Source organism: Vigna umbellata, chromosome 9 (genome assembly GCF_029865625.1).
Source record: "Vigna umbellata cultivar VRB3 chromosome 9, Vumbellata_1.0, whole genome shotgun sequence".
NCBI lineage: Eukaryota > Viridiplantae > Streptophyta > Magnoliopsida > Fabales > Fabaceae > Vigna > Vigna umbellata.
This window is the reverse complement of record NC_142173.1, coordinates 26,309,429-26,321,030: the sequence shown is the minus strand read 5'-3', so window position 1 is coordinate 26,321,030 and position 11,602 is coordinate 26,309,429. Positions and strand designations below refer to the sequence as shown.

Sequence of the window (11,602 nt, the reverse complement as noted above, 5' to 3'; positions counted from 1 at the left end):
CTTTCAGATATAGAGTACAGGACGAAAATTATGGAGATGCTGGAAGAATTTGCCTACTTTCAAACAAATCCGCATTTTTACTATCTTTTTAACGCAAACCCTTTGTTCCAATAATATTTACTTTCAATCTTCTGGCTAGCACAGAATTACATTAACCTTCTAAACACGGTCACGATATTAAGTTAGAGGTAGTAGTTGCTGTTATCTACTCCCGTTGCAGCTAAGTTCATTGAAGAACAATTCATATAAATATTTTGGATATTCATTCTTCATTTTGATAATCAATAAAAACACTAGTAGCCACATATAAAAGTTGTTTATCAATGGAAACACCACCAACCACTGTAATGGTAACGTGGAAGCAAAACTTGTTACATCATTTCAATTTCAAACCAGGAATTTAAGACTCATTATTGATAATATTGAATCAAAACCCTCTTCAATTGCCAAGTCAACATAGCAAAGAGAATCTAAAGATTGCCAAGTCAACCTAGCAAAGAGAATCTCATTTCAAGTTGTATACTGCAACAAAAGGCATGAGAACACTTCCTATCCATAGTCTACCATCCTTCTCCTCCACTTCACTTATCGCTCTAACAACTTTCCCCTCACTGTCTTCCAATATCTGCAAAATTCTACCTTCAGGGCTATACTTCATAACTACTGCATGTTGGTGACCTCCTATTTGTAGCATGTAATGAAATTTTAATGGTATAGGAAGCTTGAGTATGATTTTCCTTATCTTTGGGTACAGACCCATATAGTATGGATACATATACCTTCTACAATGAAGAGCTACCCAAAAATCACCATCTTCATTGACTCTCACATTGTCAGGAAATCCAGGTAGAGTGGCTAAAATCTCTGAAGTCCCAGCCTTTTCTCCTTTCAGCCAGTATTTACGTAACCTACATAACAGAAAATGGTTTGAGAAGGTGACTTTTGCAGTAACTTGAATTCAGATGTAGAAGTAATTGCCAGCAGCTGACAACAACAATCAATAAACTGGATTTGCATCATTTGCAACCTAGAGAGATATATTAGTATCAGGCTTTGAGTAAATAAGAACTAAATTTCTTATGCCCAATTGAGTACAAAGCATGCTCAGGTAAAGGTAAATAACAAACATTGGGAGAAATTCATAGGTTCTCCACAGCAAGAGAAGATTTTTGTAATTAGAAGTGTAGCATTTCGATTTTGTGTTTAGTCAAGTGGAAAACGCATTGATGATGAAGTTGACTATATGAATCACATGGCGTCATTCAGCTTGGTTAAAGATCAAATATTACAAGATCCATTTGTGAAATAGAAAAAAAAAAGCCAGAAACTTTTCTTGCTTTAAGAGCATATAAGAAATTCTACATAAAAGGTTAGCATAGAAAATGCTGAAATATGATATATTAGATTCACCTGCCAACAACCCCTTCACACAAGACAAAGAAGGAACCATCCTTGCTTAAGGTAATGCCATTTGGGAATTGAATGTTCCTAAAAAGAACAGTGGTTTCCTTAGTGACTAGGTTGTATTTCAAAACCCTGCCACTATCATCCCCAGAGAATACCAGTTGAAGGAAATTCCTGTACAACAATTATGTCAGAATCACCAGAACAAAACAGATGAAACAATACAGTATAAGCATTTTAAAATTCCAAGCCCTGAGGTAGTAGATTGGATCATTCTCCTATATTATTCAAATTTCTCATTTCTATAAAATGTAGGACACCCACAAACTCCAACAATAATAACCTTTAAAAACATTTTAAACAATAACATGCCATTTCTTTAAACTGAGCATGATTTAGAAACAAAAATGACCAAATAGTGTATTTATAGTTATTGACTAATGTTAGGGAACTAATTGTATATAGTAGAAGGAGAAACGTTACCCAGCCTAACTGCCAAGGCAGTTAGGAAAGTCAGTATAAAAGGGGTGGCTTGGTTGGTGAGAGGACAGTTTTTGGAGTATTATTGTTTTGCGAGAACTCTTGTAGTTCTTTGGAGAGAGGTTAAGCTCTCGGGTTACGTTGTAACACCATTCTTGTTGATTCTTTTCAATAAAAGGAGGCTGTATAATTCCGAGTACCTGTTCTGTGTTGTGTTTCTAGTGCTATTCATAGGTTCTTGATTAAAAGAACCTACCATTTGGTCCGACCTGCCGGATCGGAGTGGGGGTGAAGGATCAAGAAGTAATCGAGAAACTGCCGGATTGAAACGCCACCGGAATCGTGTGCGGGTGAAGGAAATTGCGGTTGATAGAATGAAGGCGCAGATAGGGGAGCTACGACCAGATTATGCAGCAATACGCCAAAATTATGCTGCAATACGCCAAGATTTGCAAGAAATAATGAGGATGATGGGGGCGCGGGCTCACAACAACGACGAACAATCAGGTGGAAGTCAGGCTTACGTCAAAGGGAACAAGCGACGGTGCGAGGAGGATATTAGAGGGAGAGTGGGTGGCGATTACGGTGGGACCCAAACCCACAATCACTGTGGCGATCACCAGGAGGTGCAAAATCAATGGCGGAAAAGGGGTGAATTAACCGCTTTCGAAGGGTTGGACCCGTTAAACTGGATCAATAGGGCGGAGAGGGTTTTCGAGCTTCAAGGAGTAGCGGAGGAGGAGAAAGTGCAGTTCGCGGACTTAAGCATGGAGGGCAGCGCGGGCTACTGGTTCAGAGCCTGGAAGGAGAAAGCCAAGAACCGTTCCTGGGATGGCTTGAAGGAGGCCCTGGTGATAAGGTTTGGAACCATTGTTGAGCGTTTGGCGGCATCGAAACAGGTAGCGACAGGAGAAGAGTATGTGCAAGGAGGCGAAAAGGTAAGAAAAGGGAGCGGAATAGAAGACGAGTCATCTGGGGACGAACGCGAGAAGCGGTTACCGAGCGGTACGAGGCCAAGTACTGTAGACCAGACCGAGCGGGATTAGCCGAACAGTCCGAGGCCGATCGCTATAACACAGGCAGATCAAGAGCTGCCGAGCAGTCAGACGAAATAGAAGACCAGTCGACATGGGGACGAACGAGCGGTCAGTGGACACAGTCCGAGGCCGATCGCTATAACTCAAGCCGATCGAGATTTCCCAAGCGGTCCGAGGACATAGAAGACCAGTCGTCTTGGAGACGAACGAGCGGTCAGTGGACACAGTGCGAGGCCGATCGCTATAACACAGGCCAATCGAAGGTTGTCGAGTGGTCTGAGGTCAAGCGCAATATCCCAGGTGAGGTTGCCGAGCGGTCCGAGATAGAATTAGACCTGAAGCAGACGGAGTTGTCCACTATCTCGGCTGGTGGCCCTATTCAGCCAAAAGTGATGGAGCTGCATGGGTCGATAGATAAAGAGCCGAACGGTATAAATATAGTGGGAAGAGAGCCGAACGGTATAAAGATAGTGGGAATTGAGCCGAACGGTAGAGGAGGACTGTTGGATCCGAACGTGAGAAGACCGGAACCGAACGTGAGGGGACTAACAGAACCGAACGGGAGAGGACGTCGGGAAGCCAACGGGAGAGGATTGCCGGATCCGCACGGGAGAGGACTGACGGACCAGAATGGAAGAGGACGGGAGGAACTGAACGGTCTTATAGCCACAGTAAAATGCCGAACGGTTTTACACTCAAAACGGTCTCCTAGTCATTGGCCGAACGGTCTTACAATTAGATTCAAAGGCCGAACGGTCTTACAGTCCAAACAACCTCTCAGTACTTGGTCGAACGGCCTTACCATTAGAATGAAGGATGAGGAAGGAAAGATGGATGTTACATCGGGAGGCGATAACAGGGGAAGAATGGTCAGAAACTTACCTTATTCAGAGTTTCTGAAGAGGCGGGAAGAAGGAAGGTGTTTCCGATGCGGTGGACCATTCGCTCCGGGTCATCGATGTGCGGAGAAGAGCTTAAGGGTCCTGTTACTAGCAGAAGACGAGGAGGAGGAATGGGAGGAAAACTTTAACCTGGAAGCAAAAACCCTGGAGCTGTCGGCATGTTCGGCGGAGGGGCTGACGCCTTCCAAGACCCTGAAGTTGACCAGGTTGATAGGGGAGAGAAGAGTGGTAGTCCTGATCGATAGTGGGGCCAACCACAATTTCATTAGCCGGAAGGTGGTGGAGGAACTGAGGCTTCCGGTAACAGAAACGGCCACATACGCGGTGAGTTTGGGTGACGGGTGTAAGAAGTGGACTCGGGGGCGATGTGAAAAGGTGGGATTGAAGTTGGGTAATGTGAAGGTAGAGGAGGACATGCATGTGTTTGATCTCGGTGGAGTGGATTTAATATTGGGTATTGCATGGTTGGCAAAACTAGGTGAGGTGGTTATTAACTGGAAAGAAATGTCTATGCTGTATGTGGTGGATGGAGAGAAGAAGAAAATCTGCAGTGACCCAGCCTTGGCAGGACAGCTGGGTGACAACACAGAACATATGAATAGCACTAGAAACACAATTTTAAATGATAGGTTCTTTTAATCAAGAACCTATGAATAGCACTAGAAACACAACACAGAACAAGTACTCGGAATTATACAGCCTCCTTTTATTAACTGTATTGCAGCATAATTTTGGCGTATTGCAACATAATTTTGGCGTATTGCTGCATAATCTGGTCGTAGCTCCCCTATCTGCGCCTTCATTCTATCAACCGCAATTTCCTTCACCCGCACACGATTCCGGTGGCATCTCAATCCGGCAGTTTCTCGATTACTTCTTGATCCTTCACCCCCACTCCGATCCGGCAGGTCGGACCAAATGATAGGTTCTTTTAATCAAGAACCTATGAATAGCACTAGAAACACAACACAGAACAGGTACTCGGAATTATACAGCCTCCTTTTATTGAAAAGAATCAACAAGAATGGTGTTACAATGTAACCCGAGAGCTTAACCTCTCTCCAAAGAACTACAAGAGTTCTCGCAAAACAATAATACTCCAAAACTGTCTTCTCACCAACCAAGCCACCCCTTTTATACTGACTTTCCTAACTGCCTTGGCAGTTAGCCTGGGTAACGTTTCTCCTTCTACTATATACAATTAGTTCCCTAACAACTAACGTGTATAACACTCACCAATAATATCACGCCCATACCACCATTAACAAATACTAATGTAGCACTGCTATAATGTAATGTGTGGCAACAAGTTCAACATTCCTAATTATGGTATCAGTATTCCCTTTTCAGCAGTGGTACATTATAATTATGTTAGAATACTTTTATCTAAAACGGTGACAAAATAAAAACTTGCAACTCTAATGACGATCAAAATCCTACCTCCTCTGATAATGAGCACTGCTCTCTGTAAAATAAACATTCCCTTCCCCATCAACATCAACATCATTAGTAAATTTCAGTGGAATCCCTTCAGCCTCAGTCACAAGAGATGTTGCCAAGCCACCCTCAGGCCCCACCTTCAAGAGCCCAAAATATGCATCTGCTATGAACAAATCACCTGTTTTCTTGTGAAATCTGAGCCCCAAAGGCCTTCCACAGATATGCTCAGTCTTCACATAACTAAATGGGGTTGCAGATGCTACTGGATTACATATCTCCGACCTGTGTTTAGGAACAAATCATAACTATACAGTGGAAACGATATTGTATGCAAACTTAGCCACAATCTGGATGAGGAAAAAGGTTAACATTTAGTCATCACTCCAATGCTAAAGATTTGTGCTTAAACTTAAATAGAAAATGACACTGGCATGTAAGGTCCATCAATCATGTCACAAGAAGGTAGCGTTTCACAGCAGTATCATGGAATATGATATGTGGGGTAGAAAATCAGAGACTAGGGAAAAAAAAGGCTTGCATTGATAGTTCTGTTAACATCTTCAAGTAAAGAATTGATAGATTTTCATCCAATTAAGCCATTCATCTATGAATGCAGCTATGATGGATTTGAAATAGGCTGTTAAGTTACAAACCTTTCATCGTTAGAAAAACTTATTTTCAAAGTGTCAAAGGGAACGGGGTGACTCACAGGTGCATAGTCACCCCCAAATATTCCAACGTTTTTAATATTCCTTTATTAAAATAATTGTGGCACACCCGAATTACTGGCTTGTTTCCTCTGTCGTTAATTTAATATATTTACTATTACTAATTTTATTCAGATTACGAGCTCAATGGATCAATGACCACTGACACTCTAAAGATTGTGCATCTAATGAATTATTTAAGTTCTAATAAAGCCCAAAACACAAAATACTGAAAAAAGAGAAAAAGACTCTAAATATATATATAAACAATGATATCGGAGGAAGTTGAGTAATAAAAGCCTAGATAACCACCTTTTATTAAAATCTTTCCAACATCCTCAACTTTAACGTGTAACATATTATAGGATTCAAGTTGTTACTATAAAAAAGTCAGTTTAAACTCACATGTCTCTTTAAAAAGCCAATAATATTATAATACAAAGTTTGCAAAAGGAGACTCTTCCGCGGTCTCTAAATAGACATTCTTAAATCTAAATATTCTTTTTTTTCTTATGCATTTCAAACCCAATCATCCAATTGGATAAAAAAATCCCACAGAATTGCGTCAAAACACCGTCTGCATTTGATATTTTCAATAGCTAAACTAAAAAACATTTTTCTATTATAAAAAAACTAGTTACTTAAGTTAATTTTAAACCTTACGTTAGGGCTCTACCTTATGATTCTGGAATCATGTTAAGAAATTAAGTAAACCAAACAAAACAGGACCTGTAAAATAAAAAAAGTATTTATCATATAAAATTCACAAAACCATACAATACCATTAATAAAACTGTCCTACGAAATAAACCTAGTTAAGAACAGTAGTGCAGTAAGAGTGAGGGAATGAAGTGAGGTAGTACCTATTGGGAGAGGTATAGGCAAAGTCAAGCCAAGAGTGAGAGTTCCAGAAGACGATTCTTCCATCAGCAAGACCAGTGTAAGGGCCACGACCATGATGATCGAAAGCAATGCTCTCTGGTCCCTGCACCTCGTTCAGGAACTTAATCTCGGACTTCTGCAACAGATTATGTTTGTCTTGGTCGGTGGGAATGTCCGACCATGGGGGAAGGTCCACCCTCTTGCTCTGGAATTCCGGGAAATGGGCTATTGGGCTGTGGTGGAAGGGGTCCAGCCCACAGTAGAGAGCAACCAAGAGGAAGAAGATCGCAAGACCTCGCAGCAGAGTCATGGAAAAGTCGTTACGAGGAAGAAAGGGTTGTTGGATCAAACAAACTAATAGCAGCGTGGGTTAGGTAGGTGACCAGGCCTTAGCCTCGTGACCACCTAAAACACTTCAATGCCCAATGCATTTTTTCAACCTCCATCAGACAGCCTTCCTTCCATTATTAAATTCGCCACGTTCTTACTATTTGTTTGATAAAAATCAGGATTAAATAAGTATTTAATTTTGGATACATTGGTTTTTAAATTTTAAAATGTTAATTTTTTTTATGTTGAATGTATTTTTCAAATAACATTGATTCAAAGTATAAACAAATTTCAATTAAGTTTAAAAAATTAAAAAAAAAATTGAATTCAACTTTTTTTTTTTATTCAAAATTTTTCATTCTTATAATATTTTTTTTTCATTAAAGATATTATTAAGTTTCTTCTCAATAAAATTGTTTTACTAATAGATTAATTTTGAATTAATATTATTGGTTGAAGTTAATCCTTAATATTTTATTGTATAAAGTATTTTAAATTTTTATAAAGATAAATTTCACTGATTAGGATTTGGATTGGAACATGACCGTGTCCTGTTCATTGCAACAAAGTACTTTGAGTGCTTCATCCTACACCTCCAACATCTCATCCTGCACCTCCAAAAATTCCATTTTTAACCTTCTGACATCCTGCACCTCTAATTTTTAACTTTTTTCTTTTTTTTATTAAAGATATTTTAATAACTATCTTTTTATTTTCTTCTCTTTTTTATTAAAGACACTCTACACCACCTTAAAATTAATTCTAATTTAATTTAAAATTTAAATATTATTTAATATAATTTTATATTTTAATAATTATTAAAATATGATTTATATTATAATAATAGCTATATTAAAAAATTAAAAATCAGTTTTGTTTTTTATTTAAAATTTAATCAATATTTAATTTAATTAAATTTATAGCATTATTTATTATATTTTTATATTTTAATAATTATTAAAATATGATTTATATTTTTATAATAGTTTTATTAACAAATAAAAATAATAATAACTAAAATAAGAGTAAAAGTAATAAAAGTAAAAATTATATTAAAAATCACATTTAATATATTTAAATATATTAAATTATATCAAAATATTAAATTAAATTAAATAATTATTAAAATTTAAATAAAAAGCAAAATTTTAAAAACGTTATCGGATATTGACGTCCGATAAATTTATAATCGGATATGGATATTCGATAAATAAATTTTTCTAAAATTTTGATTTTTATTTCAATTTTATTAATTATTTAATTTAGTTTAATATTTTAATATAATGTATTTAAATATATTAAATGTGATTTTTAATATTATTTTTATTCTTATTTTAGTTATTATTATTTTTAATTTTTAATAAAACTATTATAAAAATATAAATTATATTTTAATAATTATAAAAATATAAATTATATTTTAATAATTATTAAAATATAAAAATATAATAAATAATGCTATAATATTTAGTTAAAATAAATATTGATTAAATTTTAAATAAAAAGCAAAACTGTTTTTCGATAACAAGTTTTTAAAAATTTGTTTCTATTTATTGTTTAATTTATTTTAATATTTTAATATAATTTAATATATTTGAATATATTAAGTCAAATTTTATATTATTATTATTATTTTATTTTTATTTTTATTTTTTTATTATAGTTATTATTATAATATAAATCATATTTTAATAATTATTAAAATATAAAATTATATTAAATAATATTTAAATTTTAAATTAAATTAGAATTATTATTAAGGTGGTGTAGAGTGTCTTTAATAGAAAAAGAGAAGAAAATAAAATGTATTTAATTAGAAAGAAAAGAAAGTTAAAAATGAAATTTTTAAAAAGGTTGGAGGTGCAGGATGTCAGAAGGTTAAAAATGGAATTTTTGGAGGTGCAGGATGAGATGTTGGAGGTGTAGGATGAAACACTCAAGTACTTTTATTGGGCCAAGAATCAGACAAATTGTAACAATAGTTGATGGATATAATAGAATTAAAAAAAAGAAAAAAAAACAAGAAGAAGTAACCCATATAATTAAATTTCTTAATAAATGAAAAAAATAATTAATATATTACATATAAAAAATAAGTTATAATTAAAAAATAAATTATAACTAAATTAAGGTTTATATTTTAATAAAATTTTTTAAATTAAATTGAGTGGTATAAAGAGGACAAATATTATAGTTAAAAAATATGGTCCAAAAGACATTTTTTTTTATCAGGTTTGAAATACACATTCAAGGTAAATGTTTGGTTTAATTGTTTCCTTTGTCCCCAGTTTGATTGAATTGTGTCAAATTCATCCTCATTTTTAAAAAAGTGTCAATTGAATCCAAACATAGAAAAAATTTGTGTCAATGTAGTCATCTCCGTTAAATACACACTAATGGTGTTAAGTGGCTGATTATTTGGCACTAGAGAATTAAAACGTGGCAAATGAGTCACAGTAGTGGTAATGACGTGTCAATGACGTGGCAGTCCTTAGGAAGGAAGAACTCGACGATTGAGATTTCAGATTAACCTTAATTAAATTCAATTTGGAAATTTCAATTCTAGAAGTCCAAATCTTTCCTCAATCCTCGTTTCTGTTCTTGAATAACCCAACTTAGGGTTTGTTTTCTTCTTCTCCTCCCTGTCGAGGCTTCATAAGAAGATGGAGGCACCCATTTTCTTTTTTTTTTTTGTCGCTTTGTTTGTTCCGCGGTGAGGGAGGCGCGAACCTCCTTTTCCTCTTCCCAATTTCTGGTTCGTGCTTCGCAGGGAGGGAAGACTCCCTTTCGCTTCTCCGTGGCCGGTTCGTTCCTGCAGGGAGGGAGGCGATTTTGAATGGCTCAGGCGCGTCTTTCATTTTATCGCGGCGTGGTGGATGTTGAAGCCGGGACGCCTTTGCAGCAGCGGCGCCTCCGCGCTAGGTTCGTGTTCCGGCGTATTCGCAATGAAGGGAAGTCGCGTCTGACTCGAAGTTTGGGGTTCCTTATTGTCGCGACTTGGAAATTTGGGGGTTTCTGATTTTGCGATTTGAGTGGGTTTCTTGTTTTCCTCTCTGTAGATTGGTGTTCTTCATCTTGTAATTTCGGAATATTTTTTTCCTTTCTTGGCAATTTTGGGTAGGTTGAGTCGCGCGGAAGAAGACCCTGTCGCATTTTGTTCTTGATTATTGTTAAGAAGCTGCGGGCAATAGTTGATGGTGTCGCAGGGAGGCGTTAGAATCTGGATGACTCATTACCACTACTGTGACTCATTTGCCACGTTTTAATTCTCTAGTGCCAAATAATCAGCCACTTAACACCGTTAGTCTGTATTTAACGGAGATGACTACATTGACACAAATTTTTTCTATGTTTGGATTCAATTGACACTTTTACACCACGTGAAGACGACAATGAAACTTTTTTAAAAATGAGAATGAATTTGACACAATTCAACCAAACTGGGGACAAAGGAAGCAATTAAACCTAAATGTTTTGATTGATGTTTTAATTCATAATATAAAAATATTGGCATCAACTAATTTAATTTAATTTGTTAATACAAGTTAAGTAAAGTCATGTCTGAAATAGTTATGAATATAATATAATTTAATATAGCAACAAAATATATGTTTCACATTTTTTAAGTCACAAAAATGATATTATGGAAAAGATCTAATGTTGAACGTAATAATTAATTATGTCACTCTGAAATCATGTATGCTTGTTTAGTTTAACAACTATCTAATGTAAATTCATATTTAAACATAAAATGACATCTAAATAAAAATATTTAATTTAAACTAATAATTAATTACAAATACATTAAGTTTTACGTATCTGATATGAATAGTCAACTTCTTAGCCAACATGGTGGTTGGATGTCGAACAATTTGTTTGTACATTGTTTGTACATATTTTACATCTAATATATTATTTAAGAACGATTGATAGCACCTGCTTTGCATAAATTTGGGTAAAATATTAAATATGAGAGTAATACCTAAAGTAGAATGGTTTAATTAGCGTAACGAATAAAAAAAAAAGTCACAATGTCTAAATGTTTTTTCACTCTGTGATTCAATTTATTTGCCAGTGAGACTTTTTATTTACTTATTCATTGAGCTTTTGTTATTAATTTATCTTGAATTTTCCATGAAGGAAGAATGTTTGAACTTTTTGTTTCTATCTCGACATAAACAGATTTTATTGTTTGAGAATAATTAAGTATTACATTTAGAGATATCAAATAACTAATTATTGTATTATTATAATATTTTGAAAAAATAATAAAATATAATAATAAGTTATTACATTATAAAATATTATAAGATATTTTAAGGCATGTATAGTTTTTATTTACGTTTTAGTTTTTTTTAATTGGTTATATAAATTGGGTTAATTATTATAAAATCTATTAATTTATTGTCCACCTAGTTTA

At 35.1% G+C, this 11,602-nt stretch overlaps 1 protein-coding gene across 1 annotated transcript; it reads right to left on the bottom strand.

Moving 5' to 3' along the window:
* Window positions 1–240: 240 nt before the first annotated feature.
* On the bottom strand, window positions 241–7,290 carry LOC148193085 (protein STRICTOSIDINE SYNTHASE-LIKE 3-like). The gene is made up of 4 exons (XM_088099664.1): window positions 6,834–7,290; window positions 5,264–5,545; window positions 1,411–1,578; window positions 241–908 (listed from the first exon to the last, which is right to left on the bottom strand). Exons 1-4 carry the CDS (start codon window positions 7,160–7,162, stop codon window positions 506–508), a joined length of 1,182 nt encoding a protein of 393 aa, XP_087955790.1. The 5' UTR covers window positions 7,163–7,290; the 3' UTR covers window positions 241–505.
* Between the last annotated feature and the right edge of the window lie 4,312 nt (window positions 7,291–11,602).